Source organism: Pagrus major, chromosome 2 (assembly GCF_040436345.1).
Source record: "Pagrus major chromosome 2, Pma_NU_1.0".
Taxonomy (NCBI): domain Eukaryota; kingdom Metazoa; phylum Chordata; class Actinopteri; order Spariformes; family Sparidae; genus Pagrus; species Pagrus major.
The window spans coordinates 12,783,025-12,805,078 of NC_133216.1; the positions used below are offsets into that span (position 1 = coordinate 12,783,025).

The 22,054-nt window shown below is 38.8% G+C and overlaps 3 protein-coding genes across 3 annotated transcripts; all 3 read right to left on the reverse strand.

Annotated features, from left to right (window-relative positions):
• Positions 1-6,322: 6,322 nt before the first annotated feature.
• On the reverse strand, positions 6,323-9,536 carry LOC141019508 (extracellular calcium-sensing receptor-like). Its single transcript, XM_073494455.1, has 6 exons — positions 9,337-9,536; positions 8,957-9,245; positions 8,039-8,851; positions 7,678-7,905; positions 7,354-7,477; positions 6,323-7,236 (listed from the first exon to the last, which is right to left on the reverse strand). The coding sequence occupies exons 1-6, from the start codon at positions 9,534-9,536 to the stop codon at positions 6,323-6,325; spliced, it is 2,568 nt and encodes an 855-aa protein (XP_073350556.1).
• A 3,999-nt stretch (positions 9,537-13,535) lies between these two features.
• Positions 13,536-16,769, reverse strand: LOC141019519 (extracellular calcium-sensing receptor-like). Its single transcript, XM_073494467.1, has 6 exons — positions 16,570-16,769; positions 16,173-16,461; positions 15,185-15,997; positions 14,878-15,105; positions 14,638-14,740; positions 13,536-14,455 (listed from the first exon to the last, which is right to left on the reverse strand). The coding sequence occupies exons 1-6, from the start codon at positions 16,767-16,769 to the stop codon at positions 13,536-13,538; spliced, it is 2,553 nt and encodes an 850-aa protein (XP_073350568.1).
• A 430-nt stretch (positions 16,770-17,199) lies between these two features.
• Positions 17,200-22,054, reverse strand: LOC141015701 (extracellular calcium-sensing receptor-like). Its single transcript, XM_073489859.1, has 6 exons — positions 21,867-22,054; positions 21,355-21,652; positions 20,394-21,188; positions 20,004-20,231; positions 19,696-19,819; positions 17,200-18,113 (listed from the first exon to the last, which is right to left on the reverse strand). The coding sequence occupies exons 1-6, from the start codon at positions 21,953-21,955 to the stop codon at positions 17,200-17,202; spliced, it is 2,448 nt and encodes an 815-aa protein (XP_073345960.1). The 5' UTR covers positions 21,956-22,054.

Genomic DNA, 22,054 nt, shown 5'->3' on the forward strand with positions numbered 1-22,054 from the left:
AGATTTTTTTATTTAATTTATTTTTTTAGTTTTTTTATTAATCAACACTTCAATTGAATACAATGTAGGGACGTTCTGTACTGTCCAGTATTTATATATATAACCAGAATGATCAGAGCTGTTCCTGTGACTTGGCCACCTTACTCTACACTCAAATCAAATCAAATGATCAATTAATTGATCCTACAATATGGATAATAATTTTTCTTTCAGAAATGCTTGACCTTATTTAAACAGAGGTAAAATGACACATGTAGTTTGATTAGAATTTCACTCATTTGTCATTATTTAATTAAGTAATGAAATGGACTCAAATTACAGCTCTATCCAAAAGACATAGTTTGCCTCTCATTCACCCATTCACACACTCACAGGCTAATGGCAGCAAGCTACCATGCAAGGGGATCACCTAACCTAGCCATCTGCAAATTCCTCAGATTGATTATACTGGTACTGTCATACGCAAATTTAGATGTTAAAAAACACATTGAAAATATTAAAAGTTTTCAGTTAGTCTGGCTGAGCCCCAAAATTATCTTACGCGTAAAGGCTCTGTACAAAAGAGGTACACAAGGTCCAAGAGAGGGCTCCGCCTGTCCGCCTTATAACCTTTGTTCTATGTAACACAGGCTTTACCCTCAACTCTAGTGGTCCGATCCCGGACCATCTCTAAGTTAAGCACCATGGGCCTCCCATTTCTTACAGCTCAGCCGCTTCAGCAGAGAATTAGGGAGCCTAACCCAACTTGCACCTGTAACTGGGTGGGACCTTGGTCTTACCCTGCAGGGGTTAATGACAGGGTAGTGAGTATTGAGAAGTCACTGTGGCGAGCGGCATCACAAGTACCAGGGATGTTCACTTGTCCAGATGCAAGACAAACTCCAAGCACACCTAAAATGTTGGCTGCCATGGTCAGCTGCACACCAAGCTGAAATATTTTGTAAAAAGAGTTCTATAACTAATAACACATGACTACAATATATTGTATATTTTTTTGTATTGTCAGCTAAGTATTTTTAATACATAATAACCTGGTCACACTAAATTTGTTATTTCAGATCCACTGTATTGTAAATGTTATTTGTCTATTTGCTTTTGATTTGTTAACATGTCCAGTTTATTAATCAGTTGAATGTTTTTTTATTTATTTTTTGTTGTTTTTAGAATAACTAACAACAGCTAACTGTCTATTAGTTGAGACAGCTCCATTAATTACATTATAAGCTTTACAAAGATATAATCCAATTCAAATGTATGTGTGTATGCATGTGTATTTGTCATTAGTGGGCTTAAATTAAATACATTTTCAGGAACACTTAACACTTAATGTTATTTAGTAATTTACTATGATTCATTGAAAAGCCTATATCATTATGTTTTCCCATAGAAGCATAATGTAAACATTTTAAGTGAAAGTGCCATAATAAAACATTATTACAAATAATCACACAGGACACATTTACATAAAAAAAACTGTTTAATATTGAGATAGTATACTATTGTACATTCCTTACAGTCAGAAATTGTGTACAATGGTAGAAGGGCTAATAGAAATGTAACGTCAGAGGGTTTTTACATCCAACTGTCATCACTCCAATCGCTGTGGAGTGTCTGCAATCATTGTCAGGTAAAATGAAAGGACTGAAATCATGTTAAAAAATGTTATATTCACAAAGAGAGTTAATGTGTACTTGAGATTTTTCTTTTTCTTTGTTTTTTTCTCACTTTTGGGACATGCAATTGTTTAATAAATCACAACATTTATTATTCAAGCTAAAATGCTCCTGTTAAATAAACTGGGTTTGTAAAACTGCATGCTGAGAGGGTATTAATGAAGGAAAAATAGAACATTATGGCCTAATTTTAGATTTTTTTTATTTACAGTGTCATCATGTTCACATCAAAGTCAACTTTAGATCTTTAGAGTATGACAGGCTGGCATTCGTTTATATTTTTTAAAATAACCGGTTGATCTTGATAAGCAGTACATACTTTGTTGGTACCCTTGAATTCTGTAGACAGGTTATCAGTTGCACATTTAAGAGGACACTTAAAACATTTAATTTAGTCAGGATGAATTGTAGCAAACTGGGAAGTGAGACAAACAGACAGTAAAACGTGGCCAGTAGCTCTATCTGCCTTAACAGAGCCCATGATTTTAGTAGTGATCCCATAGTATCATCAACAAGTATGTCTTCAAACCAGTGTCTTATGTTCTTATTTGTAAAAAGAGGGTTGAAGGTCAACCAGATAAACAATACAGTCACAGGCAGAGTCCTAAAATGCTGCTGTGTGGTGCAAAACAGTTTCATGACAGAAAGAGCAGTCCTGCAGGCAATTAACACATGCACAGTTCTCCCCAGAGCACAAGATAGGGAGATGACAAAAGAGATACCGACAGCTATCCGGGACCACTCAGAGGGCGGATGGATGCTACGTGATGGGGAAAAACAGTGCCATGTCATGGTAAAAAGCATCACCATTGAAGAGTTACTGCCATGAGCAGGACCGACTCGGTTTGGTGATATCTTTACTCTTGTCATGTAGATTCCATGCAGTAACACAGCTGCCAGAAAACATCTTGCAACCCATCTGCTGGTGTCTGTAGGCCGCACATTCTCCACCCTGCCTGTTTAAACAGCAAATTTGATGCCACATGAGGAAAAAAGTTTCGGACCATTATGTTACTTTTCAAGGAAATTAACAAATGCCTTTCTTGTAAAGAATGATATATTTGCTTTTAATATTACCTGCTTGTGTAAGAAATATTTCTTTTGGAGCGAGTGGTGCACAAAACTTCAATGGCACCTGCTGACAAAATATGGAAGTTAATTATAAATTCACTGAATAATAAAGAAAAATATAGTAATGTTGTCCCATGTGGTTGTTCTATATATATATGTGTGTATATATACTGTATATATGCAAACTTTATAGGCAAATCATACATAAACATACAGTATACATACAAGGTCTTTTCACATTCACTTCAATTTGCAAATTGCTTTAAATCTGTCGTCACAACATCCATCTCCGACAATAAAATGTGAAATATATTACTTATATATTACTGTAAGCAAAATTACAACTAAAAACAGCTGGCATGATTGTAATACTTTCAAAGTTTACTGTATTTTCGATTTCAGCATTGACTATATTGTGAAACACACTTTTATTGAGAGACTTTCGCAGAACTAAGGCACTGCAAAGAAATATTATGGGTATACATGCAAACCTGCACATAGCAGACATAAGACTTCTTTGATAGTCTTTGATAGGACATCAAGCTCACTTGGCTCTCAGACAGGCTGAAGATGAGGAACTCTAAAAATGAGGGTCCAAGTCCAAGGATTTTTATCTCAAGGTTGTATTCTTTACAGATGCAGATACAATCCATTGTTTTCCAGCAGGCCTCTACAACAAAGGTAATGATGTGGGAGCAGTGAGCCACATATCTCAGTTGAACAGATGAAGGACAAAGACATCTGTAATTCAAATGTGTGCTGTGATTATCAGTCTTCATCTGCTTGAAGGAAAATCACAAACAAACATGGTCATAATACATTTAGTAACAAATTAGAACAAGTGGAAATGCATTTTATACACAAAATCGCAATAATTGTGAAAGTGTGCTGTTCTAAATTGCTTCCTCTTAATATTGACCTCTGGCGCTCACCTTGAGATGGCAGCGGGTCTCAGATAAGAAAAATACCAAGAACTCCTGAAATTGACACTTGCAGACATGCCTGTTTTGCTTCTCTCTTTTCACAGTGTCTTTCACTCTTTGCAACAGGTTCACACAGCCATTGAACATGCAGTTTAAAGTCACACCAGGAAAGAGAGTGCAGTCTTTTTTGATCCTGTCCAGTGTAAAAGATCTCTTCAAGGCAACACTTATTCCAGTAGATCTAAACGGGTGAGAAAAAAAGTTACACACATCAATTCATGATTACATTATATAGCAAATGATCACATACTCATAACCCTTAACTACCATCATACATTGCATTAATCACCCAACTGCTCACCATTTGTAACCAGACATAGGCTAAACTGGCATTTTAGAAGAAAGAAAATTGTGAAATACTGGTAAAACAACATTTTCAAATCTTCCACTGCAATGTGAAGAGCATAATAACCTGTGAGACTGTTAATTTGTATAGAATTACAGTAAACTGTCTTCAAATTGTGAATGAGTCATGAGAGTTCCTCTAGAGATTATCTAATTGTCTTTTGAGGGGTCTCTCAATATGGTGTTTAGGCCCCCATAATTCAGGCTGTTTCCCCACTGAGGAAATCATTAAATTACAGGTTAATTGCTGATGAATCTGTGGGAAACCACACTGGGGTATCCAGGTCCATGACAAATAAAACAAGTTAATGAGCAACATACAAGAGGAAGATAATGAAGGAAACAGAAAACACTAATTTACCAACAATATACTCACCTCTCACATGTCAGTGACAGTTTTGTTTTGTCATGAGTAACAGCCTTTTTATATGATGCATTTGAGCTGAAGCCCTTTGTCTCTTCATCACGCCCATGCTGACTAAGCTCAGTACACTGGTCCAGTCTGAACCGTGTGCCAGATGACACCATCCAAGTGAACAGTGTTAAGAAGACAAATGTGACTGATGTCATCTCAGAGCCTCGCCTTTGGCACAGTCAGGATTCTTGGAAGGATGTGTTTTATAGCTTCCTCTCTGCTACTCAGGTGTAGGAGGCAACTTAGTGGGCCATCCTCAGAGGTAAGACCTGAAGGATGTCAGGCATGAAGAGTAAATCTGACAAGAATACACACGGGCCCTGTCTCCTAAAAACATTCAATCTTAATCTTGTTTACTGAGTAGGTTTGGAATGTTTACTGAGGCTGAATTGGTTCACTTTTTTACAGCTGATTCTGGAAACCAGCACTAAATGACAAGCAGATGTGTACAAACACATTTTTACAAAATCATCATATAACTGTCATGTACCAAACATATATATCATCATTATTCACGAGACAAGATAATAAGATGATTAGTTAATTGGTTACTTGGTCATTCTGAGCTGGGTGATAAAATTATTAATATAGAATTTCCTGCTTATGCATTTAACTACACAGGATTCATAAGTAAAAACTAATTATAATTGAATAATTATTGAAGAACAACTTCATCATTTAACCCTTGCTGCGTGTTCTGTCCACACACAGCCTTATTTTGAAAAGCAGGTCTGGTCTACCATTCTCCTCCTATAACTCTGTTGGACTCATTATGGACAGTCTAAAAACAAATTATTAAAATCGATGCCACACAGTCTACTTCCTTTTCAAGACCTGGGGCCTACATTACCCACAATGCAACTTAGCTACTGAGTGACATCACTGAAGGCAATTAATCAGATTATATGCAGCTTCCTTTGAAGCCACAAAAGACTTTATACTACTTTTTTTTCACATATGCAGTAGTAGCTACTCAGCAAGACCTGTTAACACACTTCAATATGTAAAATGTGTGGAGTTACCCTTTAATGTCATTAGTTACACCTATGGTTTGCCTACTATGACAAGTTAAAAAGTGTGTTTATTGTAGTTAGATGACAAAACTGAGCCATGCTGACCTATAGTCCGTCTGAATCATGTCTGAATCACATTTTGTGTCTTTTTTTTCAGATTTGTGGAGGAAAATTGTAGTCCATAGCCTTGAAGAAAATGTGTATGTCTTTATCTCTAAATTCTACATCAGTGATGCCGTAATAAATAAACATAAGTTGCGGACACCTTTCTCCAAGAAGCTTTTTGGGCTAAGAAAGATTGCAGAGGAATTAGGTTGGCCAAAAGATACACAACACGTGGTCTTTTTATAATCTCAACAGTTTAATTCAAGATTAGCAATTGAAGACAAGACAGCAATTGATTTTGCTGGCATAATATTGTGGTTATGTTGCCTGAAAAGTTCTTTATTTTTTAAACTGACCTAATTATGATTTGGGAAATTATTCAGGAACAGTCCCCCACTCGTTATAAAGCAAATGTCATTTCATGCATACTGTGTATGTGCACTTTTGAAATAGCTGTGCGAAGTGTATGTCAGTTAGTGAGAAAACTCTATAGTAATAATTATGCAATGCAAATTAAGATCAGTCATTGACTATTTTTTCATTATTACATGCAAGATTACTGTATGTACATCATCTTCAATGTTAGGGATGAAAAGGGAATTGAAAAATGGTAGTTTCCTTTATAAAATGGAAGAAAAACATGATTTTGTTTTCAAAATGTAATCAATTAGTAATTAATTAACAATAAAGAAAGAAAGAAATCACAACAGTGTAAAATTAACAATGTATATCTTTTGTTTTACTCATTATATACTTTTTGGTATTTTGTTCTGGCCTCAGCAGAATAACATAACATTTTGGGATAAAAATGCAGAAGAGAAGTCCATAACTGGAGGCTAAAATAGCAAATATCTCCACAGCTACAGTGAACTTCCCAGGAGAGCTGACATATGCTGGAATAAAAGTGATCCATACTGCACAGAATATCAGCATGCTAAAGGTGATAAATTTGGCTTCATTGAAATTATCAGGTAGTTTCCGAGCCAGAAAGGCAAGAATAAAACATAACATGGCCAGAAGTCCAATGTACCCAAGTACAGCCCAAAAGCCTACAGCTGAGCCCAGAGCGCACTCTAAGATGATTTTGTTCTTGAATGTTTTAAAATTCTTAAATGGAAAAGGAGGAGAAATTGTTAACCAGAGGATACATATGACAACTTGTATAAGAGTGAAACCCAGAACACTGAGTTTCTGCTGTGCAGGCCCAAACCATTTCATCACATTACTGCCTGGAAGTGTGGCCCTGAAGGCCATTAACACCACTATTGTTTTCCCCAGCACACAAGAGATACAGAGGACAAAGGTGATGCCGAATGCTGTGTGTCGCAGTATGCAGGACCACTCAGAGGGCCGGCCGATGAAGGTCAGAGAACACAGGAAACACAGACTCAAGGAGAAGAGCAGCAGGAAGCTCAGCTCAGAGTTGTTGGCCCTGACAATAGGAGTTTCTCGAAAGTGAAAAAACACTAATATCATCACAGCTGTCAAAATCGCCCCGACCAAACAAAAGAATGTTAAAATTATCCCCATGATCTCTGCATAAGACAAAAATTCAATCTCCTTCAGGATGCATGTGTCTCCTCTGGTGTTTGGCCAGTAATCAATTGGACATTTGAGGCACTCAAAAGAATCTGTTTTTGAAAGACACAAAAACATTGATTAGGTCCTATGGTCATCAGGGAGAGGGATATGCACATTTTAGATACAATATATTTCCCATTGAAAAGATATGTTTTTCTGAATCAAACCTGTAATGTTGCTGATTTCTCCTTCTGCACACGGTATACAGTCATAACAGCAAACAGGTTTTCTTTTCTGCAGGACTTTGCGTTTTCCTGGGGGACAGCTCTCACTGCACACTGACACAGGCACCTGGTGCATGAATAAGTGGAGGAGTTGTGTGTGATTTACATTGTGTTCACTTCTTTTTCTGTTGGTTTTCAGTCATTTTGAATTCACTGAGAAATAGTCGTAAACCAGCACTTTATTCTAGATGATTATGAAATGTTATGCAGTATGGCATTGTGACTGACCAGCCAGTAATATGAGAACAAAGCAATGTGAATATGTACCGTATGACTTCCTCCTCCCCACACTACCTTCATGCCATTCATTATAAACTGATGCCCACGGGGCAGAGTGGCATCAAAAACACCAACTGTGGCAACATGCATTGTCTCCGAGGTCACATGTTGTACATTTATGAGTTCATATCTTGCAGGTGAATCTCCGTTCTGGTCAAAGGTCACTCTTTCCCCCTGACTTGTTGTGAAGTTGATATTCTGTAAGTGATGTAGCACCTGCCGAGAAGAGGAGGCACTTAAATACAGCAGGCTCGCTTTCTTTGTCATCTGGTGTGAATTTAATTTGCATCAGAGTTTTATGGGATGGAAACAAATCAATGATCGGGGACCTTTTTGTTTTCTTCCTCACCTGCCATGGTTGAGTGTATTCAGTATTGGCACAGCTCCCATTTGCGAAGGGGCCCTTCCCCTCCTCACATGTGACCAAGTTGTTGAGAGCATGAGCCACTGCGTAAACTGACTTGTACACATTATTACTGAATCTCAGCTCAGAAACATCTGTAAAATATGATTTGACATTCTGCAAGCTCTCAGAGCCATGACATGCCTTTCTATGTGTGTTGACACTTCCATTCAGAGCGCAGTCAAACACATCTTCCCAGAAATCTCTGACAAACTGACTGTCAGGGAACTGTGAGGGGTGGAGCTGCCTCAGGTGCTGCTCCAGCCCTGGGATCTTAGCTCGGCTGACAACGAAGCCCAGGGAGCCCACCAGGATTCTGTGTCCCTCACTGTCAGTCAGAGAGTGATCTGTGATCCAGGCGTCACTGCCGACCCACTGCAGTCCTGTGATGTTCTGTTTGTACAACTCTTTCACCAGCAACTTAATTTCTCTGTGGGACATGAAGGCCATGATGACTTTAGAGGTGGAGTACTTCACAGTTTCAACTATTTTTTTTAACTCATGAAGAGAACCTTCTTGCCCAAATGTGTGATAATATTCAACGCACACCCCCTCTTCCTTTGCAGCTTCTATAAATGCGGTGATCCCGTTGATACCATAGGAGTTTTTGTTACTAATCGCCCCCACCCAGGTCCAGCCAAACTGCTTGACGAGCTTGGCCAGGGCTTTGCTCTGGTGGAGATCGCTGGGAATAGTTCGGAAGAAAGATGGAAACTCCTCTCTGTTGCTCAGACAAGCACAGGTTGCAAAGTGGCTGAGCTGTAGAACAAACAGAAATGTGATAATTACATGTTAATCCTACACAAAGAAACCACTATGACGATGAATTTTGATGTACAGTCCGAATAAAAGTGAAATGTTTACCACTGGTATCTGGAACCTTCCTAAAATCCGAGCAAATCCCACTGTAGGTGCAGAGCCAGAGTGGCCTAATACAGCCTGTGCAGTGTCTGCCTTTGTACAGTTCCTCTCATCTATGATCTCCCTCTGCCCATTGGCTGAATCTATAGCAGCCTTAATGATATTTGTCATTCCACATGAATTGTATATCTTGTAGCCCAGTGTGTGGTTGGGTAGAATAGCAGGATTTTGATTTATTTCCTCAATTGCAAAGATCATGGTCTGGGCAAATTTGAATTCTCTTACATTTATGCTAGAAAAAAAATTTAAAAAAATACAATAATTAGTTTTTTTACAAAAAAATTATAAAACAAGGAAGCACAAAACCAAAAAGACATACTTACTTCAGGCACGTTTGAGGATCAGGTAAGGTTTGAAAAGTGGACACGCTGCCACTGAAGCCAGTACGAAAGGTGAAAATGCCACCTAAGATGAAGTCTCCAGCCTTCATCAGCTCAGGTGGTTGTGCTCTCACCTGCAGCCGGCACACAGGCTTCCCCCTCCTGATCAGAAGAACCAGAAAGACCAGCTTGAGCAGTGGCATTGCTTCACTCTGCAGGCTGTTTTTGTTTTAACTCTGCACATGTGGCACCCTTTATACCCTGTCAATGTCTTTTCAACCCTAGTTCATGCCCATTTTCATGTCCACGGACCTGCTACTTTAGGGTGTAAAGCAAATGAGGCATGTGTCCCCAGGGAAAGAGAAAAAGAGGATAGAAATGGCACACACAATGTTATCTGTCTTAATTTTCCATTAGTGTCTTAAAATCTGATACTGAGCAGCTTCTGTGAAACCTTTGTTTTTTGGGTCTCAACATAGTATTCAGTGAATCTTCAGTGAATCTGGTGACAACACAGTGTTGTCACCATGATGCTGTAATCTCTGTGAACCAGCAGAAGTCAAACAATTAGCTCTGTAATCGAAACAAACTTTGTCATGATTAACAACTGTTGTAATAAAAACATTTCACAGTTCTGTCATGCAAATTAAAAGAGGCAGAGTCTATTTGAATTACTGTCACAGCAAAGCCATGCCAAGTTTTAAATTATTTATTTTCAGTGTTTCTCATCTATTGTCTCCAGATTTGAATTCATAATTGTCATACAGATGTTGTTGTTTTTTTCTTTGTAATACAACCCCATGCATGTATCAGTAAAACAAATAAAATAAATAGTAACAGATATAACATACCACAACGTTCTTTCTTCAAAAATTTAATTTATATCTTTTCAGCTAAAATCCATTTCTTTTTTTGAGTCGGTTTCTTTTACTTTGACATGGAGGTCATGCTTTCTGTTTTTTATTTGTATGTTTGTTTGTGAGTTTGGTACTTCACAGGATATTTCAATATTAGCAGAAAGTTAGGCCATGAATCCAGGAAAAACTGGAACCAGGTACAGATACAGGTTTAAAAAAAAGAAAAATTATATATATATATATATATATATATATATATATATATATATATATATATATATATATATATATATATATATATACATTTTAATTCATTTTTATTTTTTAAATTGTTGCCTGCCTGGCCTGCTGCTGAGGTGAGTCTTTGCTCCCCAGTCCCCTGTCCACAGGCCCGAGACACTCTGGCGGTGAAGTGTGGCTCTAGAAGAGGATAGAAGCAGTAACAGGCCAGGCAAAAGGGATTGCAACAGCCGAACCCCCTTATTTGGTACCAGAATAAAAAGCCAAAATAATCTAAAATCAAAAGATGATTTATTGTATGAGTGTACTGCTTCTGTCATCCAATGTCCAAAAAGTGTAACCATAAAATTACATAAAACACTCAGTGGTGTAATTGCTAAGTTTAACTTATTATCATGATTTGTTTTTTTGGGGATAAAAGAAAAATCCAATTTGAATTTAAAACAGCATTTCAATGGTTGAATGTTCCCTCCTGATGTCATGCAGGCCTGACACACTGTACCTGCACAATTGCAATAAACAGAGTGTAGTGTCTGAGTGTTTCTTATACCTTCTGAGCTCTGAGTGACAGGACAGGATCAAATGCTTTCTTTAAGTATATTTGGGAAGGAGACAATGTAGAGATCTCATGTTCAGGATAACAACACATTAGTTCTGTAGTGTGCGTCAGAGAATAGCTAAAGGAAGAGGCCCACACCAAGGACTGAGGAATTCAGAGGTTCAACGTATACATTTCCATCTAAGGATATAGAGACTAACATTAACATAGTTACGCACACACCTCCATGTACACATATTCCCTTGAGAGAGAGATGTTATGCAGACCCATCCTTTTCTAATAGGATAGAGGGGCCTCAGTTCCCAAAAAAGGTAAACAATTAGAGAAACAGGCGGGCCTGAGCAAATAGACTCTAAAAAGACACACACACCAGGAAACGGGGGGTGATTTTTGGTTGATCTCCTAAGACTGAGGGTCTGAGAGGAGTTCTGATAGAGCAGAGGGCAAAGCATTTTGGGCATCACTTTGCCAAGATTTGAGAATACCAGGGAGTGGCCACACTCTGGTTCGGACGCTGGCTTGAAATCTGTTTCAATAAAGATTGTTCTATCCAATCCACCCCGCCTTGCCTCCGAAGAATCTTTTATCAACATACTACACGCCGACACCTTTCGAGGACGACAGCCCATACACCTCAAGAGCATATGCTGTAATGCAGTTGTGGGGTTACGACTTCCTAAAGTTTCAGATTGATAAGTCATGTTATTGCATAAGATATGGGGCCCAAGACTATACAGACAGCAGCTAGATGTTGACAAATACTTTCGGACAATGGACAGGAGATTTAGAGCCTTCATGGTCTCTCAGGGTCTCAACTGAAACATGATCTTTAACTACATATAATTTTATAATACTGTTTAAAATCCATCATTTAATTTAGATTACTGATAGGCCCAACGATGGCATGGTAGAGCTAAAACATGATGTCAGAGGGAAGATGGGGAAAACGAGGAAGAAAGAGACACAAGGATCAAAACAAACCCTTAATTGATTTGAAATGTAACATTTACATGTTGTGACAAAGTTGTTAATTAACATAGACCCTTGAAGCAATTTGTCACCTGTTGTTCTTGTTATTGTGAAAAAGGATGAAGCAATCCCTAATCTCCTGTGTATGTTTGTGTTTTGAGGCCCTGCTGCAGTTTTCCCACTGGAGTCAAGCCACTGGTTAATGAAGTGATGCTCAGAACAGATGGGGACTTCCATTGTTTTTCTTCTGTGTTGTTTTTGTGTATGCACTTGTGTAACCTTTATTTCTGTTGAATTGCATCATTGTATATTTGAACTTTCAGTGCAAATATTTTTTTTATATATGTCAGGGGGAATCTGGGGCTGATACAGGCCTCATGCTTTATTGATGCAGTCATACTTTAGTAATGCTATCATAAAGTTTCTCACTTGCACAGTTGTAACTTGATTTTTCATAAACATTTGTTTCTGAACTAGGGTTGGTCATTTAGTGGTCTGACATTTTTGTTGCAGCTTTGGTTACAATTAAGTGGCAGTAGATTATGGTAAATCCTGTGCTTTAACCTCTGGCTAACCTGTTTCTCAATCCAAACCACATTCCCATACTTTGAGGCTTCATGTTCTGTTAAGTGCAAACCTTTTCTTTAGCTAGGGAAGACATTAATAAAGCTATAGTCTAACATTTTAAATTTAGTCAAACAAGCAGAGCCAAAGCTGTTGATTATTTGTTGGATCTAATAATAATAATAATAATAATAATAATTATTATTATTATTATTATTATTATTATTAGTATTATTATTATTATTATTAGTATTATTATGCTTGTTGGTTATTTGCACTTGCACCTTTATTTGGATTACTTATAATTACATATGGGAGAACAAGAAAAACTGTACATTACAGTCTATTTACCTTTAAGCTATAGTTTAATTTAAAGGGGTGATGAAGTGTTATTAATGCAGCTGGCTTTTACTTAAACTGTGTAATATATAAGTGGTTAACATGCAGACAAATACCCTGTGTTTAAGGCCTTTGCAGAGAAACATCAATTCTATTTGTCCCAAAGTGATGGAAGGAAATGAGAAAAAGAAATGTAATTTATTTTCAATATTCAGATATTACAGACGATTACTACCAGGTTTACATTACAAACAATATCTCTTTTGGAAGTTACAATGATACCTGGTCTGATTCTAAAAGCTTTTTTAAAACTTTTCTCTCCAACATTTGATCGGTTTTATGAACGGTGATTACCATAGTTGATTTGTATGTCATATATATGATATACACCACTTTGCTAATTTAGTGCAACTATTACTAAATGCAGTGTGTAGTGTGATGTAATGTGTAGTGGCTGCTGGTGCCAGTAGTTTACTAGTGTTCAAGGGCTTTTTTCATAAGATAAGGAAATATTCTTCACATTACTCATTTGTTGTAGTGTTCAATGATTTTCTACTTTTTTATTTGTGGAAGGGTGTTTTTCTTTATACATGTGTAAAAGACAATGCAAATTCATGTGCATTATATAAATTACAAAGAGAAAAACACTGCAGTAAAAGAGATTTGGACAATGGTTAATAATGTATATCATTATGAGATGTCTTTCCCATTATATGTTTCTTAGTGTTCTGCTCTGGCCTAAACAAAATGATATAACATTTTGGTAGGAAAATGCAGAAAAGTAGCCCATAACTGGAGGCCAGAATAGCAAATATCTCCACAGCTACTGTGAACTTCCCAGGAGAGCTGACATACGCTGGGATAAAGGTGATCCAGACTGCACAGAATATCAGCATGCTAAAGGTGATAAATTTGGCTTCATTGAAATTATCAGGCAGTTTCCGAGCCAGAAAAGCAAGAATAAAACATAACATGGCCAGAAGTCCAATGTAGCCAAGTACAGCCCAAAAGCCTACAGCTGAGCCCAGAGCGCACTCTAAGATGATTTTATCCTTATAGAGTAACAAATTCTTATAAGGAAAGGGAGGGTTGATTGTCAGCCATAGTATGCAAATCAAAACTTGTATAAGAGTGAAACCCAGAACACTGAGTTTCTGCTGTGCAGGCCCAAACCATTTCATCACATTACTGCCTGGGAGTGTTGCTCTAAAGGCCATTAACACCACTATAGTTTTCCCCAGAACACAAGAGATACAGAGGACAAAGGTGATGCCGAATGCTGTGTGTCGCAGCATGCAGGACCACTCAGAGGGCCGGCCGATGAAGGTCAGAGAACACAGGAAACACAGAGTCAAGGAGAAGAGCAGCAGGAAGCTCAGCTCAGAGTTGTTGGCTCGTACGAGTGGAGTTTCTTTGTGGCAGAAGAAGACAAGCGTTGTGATCATAGTTAGAAAGACTCCCAGCAGAGAAAATAAAACTAACAGTGTTCCCAGGATTTCATCATATGCCAGGAATTCTATTGCTTTGGGGATGCAGGCATCTTTCTGCTCGTTGGACCAGTACATCGACGGGCATTTCATACAGTGTATTGAATCTACAAAATGACAAAGAATACAAAGATAGTTTCAGACATCTTCACTCATAAAACTGAGTTCTGAGTTTCTGTTTCATTTGACGTGAAGTTTTGTCATTATAGGCGATATATTGTATTGCATTTTAAACAGCAAATGAAATACTGATAAATTGTTTATTTACTTGTCAGATTACTGATCTCGCCTGCTGGACAGGGCACACAATCATAACAGCAGACTGGCTTTCCTTTCTGGAGGACCTTACGAGTTCCTGGGAGACAGCTGTCACTGCACACTGACACAGGCACCTCCCACACACATAAACACAATTCATAAACACAATTTGTATGCATTGCATTCAATATGTACAGTTTAATTAAAAAAATATAAAACTCTCAATGTTTTCAGAACAATTTTAGTGAATCAGTGAAGGATTCTGCTTTACCTCTGTCAGCCTATTTCCCCAGACAACTGGGATGCCATTCATGATAAACTGATGACTCTCTGGAAGAGAGGCATCATAAATGCCAACTGTTGCTCCCTCCATGATTCCTTTGTTTGCCATTTGTAAATTGACAAGTTCATATCTTGCTGGTGAGTCTCCATTACTGTCAAAATAAACTCTTTCCCCTTCCTCGGTGGTAAAATTAACAGTGTTGAGATACTGCAAGACCTAGAAGAAATTATACAGGCATTTAATTGCATCAAATGACAATTTTTACTGTTATAACTCTGTCACACTGTCTCCTCACCTGCCATGGCTGTATATGTTTGGTATCAGCACAGCTCCCATTTGAAAAGAGCCCTTTAACCCCCTCACATTTAATCAGGTTATCAAGAGCATGAGCCACTGCATAAACTGACTTGTACACATTATGAGTGAATCTTAGCTCAGAAACATCAGTGAAGGTTGATTTAACATTCTGCAAGCTCTCAGAGCCACTGCATGGCTTTTTTTGTGTGTTTGCACTTCTGTTCAGAGCGCAGTCAAACACGTCTTCCCAGAAATCTCTGACAAACTGACTGTCAGGGAAGTGTGAGGGGTGAAGCTGCCTCAGGTGCTCCTCCAGCCCTGGGATTTTAGCTTTGCTGACAGTGAAGCCAAGTGAGCCCACCAGGATGCTGTGTCCCTCACTGTCTGTCAGAGAGTGATCTGTGATCCAGGCATCACTGCCGACCCACTGCAGTTCTGTAATGTTCTGTTTATACAACTCTTTTGCCAGCAACTTAATTTCTCTGTGAGACATAAAAGCCATCATCACTTTGGAAGTGCCATGCTTAATGATCTCTACTATTCTCTGCAGCCTGTCAGGTGGATCTGATGATGAAAATGCTTCAGAATACTCAATGCACACACCATATTCGTGTGCTGCTTGGATAAATGCAGCTATGCCATTGAGGCCGTATTCATTATCCACAGCTATAGCCCCAATCCAGGTCCAACCAAAGTGTTTGACCAGCTTTGCCAGTGCTCTGCTCTGGTAGTAGTCACTGGGAATAGTTCTGTAAAAAGTAGGATACTCTTTCCTATTGCTCAGACAGGCACAGGTGGCAAAATGGCTGACCTGCAGTGAAACATACAGAGAATTTAGTGGCAGAGAAAGAGCAAATATTTTACATTCTTCCATAATCACTGCTACGGTTGTAATTTTGCAGATCATAATAAACAGTTGATATTTCCAGCAAACTTAACACAGCGTTACATTTGAATAACTTGAATGACCTTCTTCTTAGACTTACCACAGGTATCTGAAATCTTCCAACAACTGGTGCAAATGCAATAGTTGGTCTTGATCCTGAATGTCCCAAGATAGCTTGCACTGTCTCTGTTTTAGTGCAGTTGTTGTGACTGACTTCTCCCTTTACTCCACTCGCCAGGGCCAATGCAGCTCTCAGTATGTCTATAGTTCCACAGTTATCATAGATCTTGTAGCCAAGTTTAAAATCAGGAAGCATATCAGGATTGTTATTGATCTCATTTACAGCAAATATCACTGCTTGGGCAAATTTGAATTCTCTAAAATTGAAGCTGGGTGATGTAAGATAGAATGAAAAAAGAAATCTTTATATTAATGTCTCAAAAACAGCACAAAATACACATAAATATTTTTCACTACATAGACCTAACAGTACATACTTCTTGCATTTTCGTACTTCTGGAACTGTCTGAAATGTGTTAATTACATAATCCTGCCCTGTGCGAAATGAAAAAATTCCTCCGATAACAAGATCACCATCTTGGGCCAGTTCAGCTGGTTGTGGCGAGCCTCGCAGTCGACACACAGAGTCTCCCTTCTCCATTAGCAGAACGAAGAGGACCAGGTGCAACAATGGCATAGCTCTGCTCTTCAGACTGGGCCAATCAGCTCTACAGCTCATGGCAGGGATTTATACACATTCAACAACAAGGGGGAAGTTGTCATGGTAGAACTCAACCCTCTGGAGACCAGAGGAAACCAGACAAGTTAAGCCACAGATGTTTTCTTTTTTTTTTTTCTGTGAAACTGTGGATTTTGTTGTTTGACTACAATTGTATATTAACAATTGTGAAATCAGTGAGGAATTTGGTATTAAGCTAGTATAACATTATCTTCGCAATACACAATGTCACAAAATAAATAACATTCTGTGGGAAAATACCCCAGTACCAAAATGCAAATGTTGATAATGAACATAGATATCTACGACACAGTCTGGTTCACAAATTAGCATGTAAAAAGTTTGTTACAATGTCAGAATGACTTTCCCACGATAATATTTTAAGTTTTCAGAATGATTTAGGTGCCCCTTTACCCATCATGCTCTTTTTTGTATTCTTCTCTGGTTTCAGTAAGATAATGTAACATTTTGGAATAAAAATACAAATGAGCAGTCCAAAACTTGAAGCCAGAATTGCAAATATCTCTACTGCAACACTGAATTTTCCAGGGGAGCTGACATACGCTGGGATAAAAGTGATCCATACTGCACAGAATATCAGCATGCTAAAGGTGATAAATTTGGCTTCATTGAAATTATCAGGCAGTTTTCGAGCAAGAAAAGCAAGAATAAAACATAACATGGCCAGAAGTCCAATGTACCCAAGTACAGCCCAAAAGCCTACAGCTGAGCCCAGAGCACACTCTAAGATGATTTTGTCCTTGAATTCCTTAAAATTCTTAAATGGAAAAGGAGGAGAAATTGTTAACCAGAGGATACATATGATAACTTGTATGAGAGTGAAACCCAGAACACTGAGTTTTTGCTGTGCAGGCCCAAACCATTTCATCACATCACTACCTGGGAGTGTGGCCCTAAAGGCCATTAACACCACTATTGTTTTCCCCAGAACACAAGAGATACAGAGGACAAAGGTGATGCCGAATGCTGTGTGTCGCAGCATGCAGGACCACTCAGAGGGCCGGCCGATGAAGGTCAGAGAACACAGGAAACACAGAGTCAAGGAGAAGAGCAGCAGGAAGCTCAGCTCAGAGTTGTTGGCTCTGACAATAGGAGTCTGTCTGTATCTGAAGAAAATGAACGCCACAACAACAGTCATGCATGTTCCAAATAGAGAAGCTGCAGTGAGCAGTGCTCCCATAATCTCTTCATATGAGAGAAACTCTGCCTCCTTCTTTACACAGGCATCTCTTCTCTCATTTGACCAAAACTCAGGGTGGCAACGCACACAGGTGATGGAATCTGAAAAAATAATAATAGAGATATAGCATTAGACAATCATGTTTACTGTGTATCTATATAGTTTGATGATATGTGAATAACTTGTTTTCTGTAAAGCAATGTCTATTTGCATCTCCCCTCACTGTCCAGAAAACTCTCACTCTCAAGTGTCCCCCTGCAAAAATTGAGCGAGACACAGCGCCGCTACTCTATTCTAATCAGTCTGTTAATCACTCTATTCAAGGCTGTACAGTGCAACATAGGCCTATATGTCAGCCTTGCTATGCTGTGTGATGACAGAAAGTTCATACACAGGATACACACAGTTTCTCTCTCTATCTGTCAATGCTATGTGCATGAATAATCAAAATAAGCAAAAAACTGTAAAACAATGTCTGCATCTCATTACTTTATTCATTTGGAAGTCATGGAAAATGTTCATGTCTGTGTTGGAAAATTCCCCAACACAGACATGGAATAGTCTCACACAACAATTAATCTTTCTTATACATTTATACTTGTGCTACAAGTTTGTGGACTGTGCTACAAAACTGTCAGCTTGTGCACTAGTGCTATATGCAAAAAAAAGAAGAAGGACTTTGCGTTGGCCTCAAGGAAGTTCTGGCAAACTGTTCGAGGACTTGGATGAAAAGCAGGGCTTGGCCTAGGCTGTTTTCCCCTAGGAGGAGAACTGGTGACCCAGACTGGGGATATTAGCAGGTGGTGGAAAGAACACTTGGAAGAGGTCCTGAGCCGGACTAACATGTTCTCTGAGGAGGCAGAATCTGAAGATTTGAAATCTGAAGGGGAAGACGACCAAATCACTAGCTGCCCAATCTCTGAACATGTTTGGGCTGTCATGGCTGACATGACTCTTCATTGTTACACGGAAGTCAGAGAAACTACCTTGGAAGTTTGCTTATACAGTCTAGATGGATTTTGTGAACTTGGAGAAGGCCGATGACTGTGTTCCCTGGGGTGTTCTATATGGAGTACAGCAGGGGGATTGGAGTACCAGGGCCTTTGCCACAAGCTATCCCTATATAACCAAAGTGAGAATTGTGTCAGTCAAACATGTTTCCAGTTGGTGTTTGACTCTGGCAAGTAAATCCCTGTCTTAGATCCTGTTTATGATATTCATTGACAGGATCTCAAGGTGCAGCTGGGGTGAGGTGGTAAATAAATCCTCAATTACGGAGTAAGATGTGAAAATATTCTCTACATGCCAGTTGTTGATGCCTGACTCTCTCTCGCTCGTTTCCTGCTGCACACTTCTCCTGTCCCAGCCTGATCTTCTCATCCCTGGAGTAATAGTCCTGGTCAGATCCACTCTAAATCTCCTCCATACTGTATCCCATGTCTTCAAAGTGACCTCTTAAGGTCTTGGAGGGTGTGTTCAGTACCAGTTTAGTTTCTGGTCATGTTTCCAAAAGTACACCTTTACACTTAAATTACATACATTTTTCACATGGACTGTGCTAATGAATGTACAGTTGATTTCAGACTTATGTATCAGTTTTTGTTTAGGATATTTGATGTATTATTTCGGTTATGAATAAGAATATATATATTTACTTTTCTCTTGCATTATTTATTACTACACCTGTGATGTTGCTTATTTCTCCCTCTGCACATCTTAAACAGTCATAGCAGCAGACAGGCTTTCCTTTCTGCAGGACCTTGCGAGTTCCTGGGGGACATTTCTCACTGCAAACTGACAAAGGTACCTGCATGGACAAAATGACTGAGAAAAATGTATGTGCATTCACATTGACAAGGTGTTATCTTTTCAAGCATCTATTATTAATTTTGATGCACGGAAACGAAACATTAGCGAGCAGTAACAATAACTAATAACACAAGTACACCAGTATTACTATTCAAATAGACTGTGATCATATGGTAGCTTACCTGTTGTGAATTTTGTGCCCAAAATAAAGACTTATTTTGCAGAGTCAGCTGTTTGTCTGCAGGTAAAGATGTATCATGAAGACCAACTGTGACAAAGTCCACAATGCCATTTTCTGTTGGCTGCCAGTTTATAATTTCATACTTTGCTGCTGGGTCTCCATTCTCATTAAAGTAAACCTCGTCTCCTTCCTTTGTTTGAAACTTAATCTTTCTTATGTGTTGTAAAATCTAAAAAGATATGAATAACTGTAAAAAAGATTCTTTAGGCCTATTTTCTTACCAGCATGATAGAAAGACTACAAAACTTTGCCTGTCAAAATGTAAACCATTTTCTTTACTAATGGGACATAATTTAAAAACTGTAATGTAAGTCTTTGGTGTGCAACTCACCGTAAATGGATCTTGCTGCACTTTGTTGTTACATGTTTTATTACAGCTCAGAATATTATGAAGTGCGTGGGCCACAGCATACACACCTTTATAAACATTGTTAAAGATCGGCATGAGTGACATATCAGTGAAGCTGTTTTGCACTTTAGTAACATCTTCATGTCCAGTACATTCTCTCTGATTCCCTGCTGATGACTTTGACTGCTTGAACTTGCAGCTAAATAATGTCTCCCAAAACTCTGTGAACAATTCATTGCTAGATGAATTGAGTGGCTTCACATTCAAAATGAACTCTCTCATGCCACTGACATGTGCTTGGGGGATGAACAGGCCTATGGCACCATCCAGAATATGATGCCTATCCATGCTCGCAGTTTGGGAATCAAAGATCCAGCCCTCAGTGCCTACCCACTGGTACCCAGTCAAGTTGTGGTTAGATAACTCATGTATTAGCACATCCATATCCATGTGGGAGAGGAAAGTGACAATCACTTTGGAAGTGGAAGCCTTGATAATGTCAATTATCTTTTGTATTTTGTCTGGAGGATCTGTTCTGAAGAAAGCTACAGAGTACTCCAGACAGATGCCCAGCTGCTGGGCAGTTTCTGTGAAAGTGGCCATGCCATCATTTCCATAATCATCATTTGATCTAATAGCTCCAACCCAAGTCCAACCAAAGTGCTTCACCAACTGGGCCAGGGCTCTGCTCTGGTAGTAGTCACTGGGTATTGTTCTGAGGAATGATGGGTACTTGGTTTTATCACTGAGACAAGCACAAGTAGCAAAGTGGCTGATCTAAAAGAAAAAACAGAAATGGTGTCTCAAGGCAATATGTAAAATATTGAACATTTACAGAGCACACAATTATTTTAAAGCTCCTTATGCTGTGACCAGCCATAAAGTTACACAATTATAATTATTTTTTGCAAATGTTATTTTATTTTTTGCAAATGTTACCCACCATTGGGATTTGAAAGGGTCCGATGACAGTAGCTATAGCCATGCAAGGAGAGGACGAGGTCTCTCCCATAATAGCCTGCACTTGGGCAGGTCTGGTACATGGTGCCTCGGAGGGTGCAGATACCTCTTCATTACCATTAGCCAAGGCCAGTGCGACCCTCACACCCCTAGCAATAGAGCCACAGGCATCATAGATCTTATATCCCAGAGAGATGCCAGGCAGTAATTCTGTGCTGTTATTAATTTCCTCTAATGCAAAGAGCATTGCTTGGGCAAATTGGAACCCTCTGAAATTCAAACTAGATGTGGGCAGTCATAATTAGTTGGAAATGCAACCAATTTGTCGTTATAATAGAAACAATAGCACAGTACATGACAGCATTTGATGTCGATGGTATAAATATACACAACATGGAATATTTCTAATTTTAACACTCAGTTTGATGACCCCTGTTTTGTATATATACTCACTTTCTCTTAGATATTTCAATAGATCTACAAGGTATTATTTACCTGGTGCATTGCAGTGGCAGTGGCTTGTGCATGTAGGTTTCCTGCCGGTCTTTCCACCTGCTGTGGAAAGAGAAGATCCCCCCCAACATAATCTCCCCATCCTTAGATAGCTGGGGATCCTCTGGATCCCCTCTCAGCCTGCACACTGACTCCTCAGCCTGAGAGGCCGACACCACCAACAACAACTG

Excerpts from the sequence above, each read along its gene's own strand:
- LOC141019508 (XM_073494455.1), bottom strand. The coding sequence starts at position 9,536 with ATGCCACTGCTCAAGCTGGTCTTTCTGGTTCTTCTGATCAGGAGGGGG. Across the intron at positions 7,478-7,677 it reads GGGGAGGAGGAAGTCATACG|GTGCCTGTGTCAGTGTGCAG; the intron begins GTACATATTCAC and ends TTCATGCACCAG. Across the intron at positions 7,237-7,353 it reads AGAAATCAGCAACATTACAG|ATTCTTTTGAGTGCCTCAAA; the intron begins GTTTGATTCAGA and ends TTTCAAAAACAG.
- LOC141019519 (XM_073494467.1), bottom strand. The coding sequence starts at position 16,769 with ATGCCATTGTTGCACCTGGTCCTCTTCGTTCTGCTAATGGAGAAGGGA. Across the intron at positions 15,998-16,172 it reads GAAGATTTCAGATACCTGTG|GTCAGCCATTTTGCCACCTG; the intron begins GTAAGTCTAAGA and ends GTTTCACTGCAG. Across the intron at positions 15,106-15,184 it reads AACATATACAGCCATGGCAG|GTCTTGCAGTATCTCAACAC; the intron begins GTGAGGAGACAG and ends AATTTCTTCTAG.
- LOC141015701 (XM_073489859.1), bottom strand. The coding sequence starts at position 21,955 with ATGTTGGGGGGGATCTTCTCTTTCCACAGCAGGTGGAAAGACCGGCAG. Across the intron at positions 20,232-20,393 it reads TGCAGCAAGATCCATTTACG|ATTTTACAACACATAAGAAA; the intron begins GTGAGTTGCACA and ends ATATCTTTTTAG. Across the intron at positions 19,820-20,003 it reads GGGCACAAAATTCACAACAG|GTACCTTTGTCAGTTTGCAG; the intron begins GTAAGCTACCAT and ends TTGTCCATGCAG.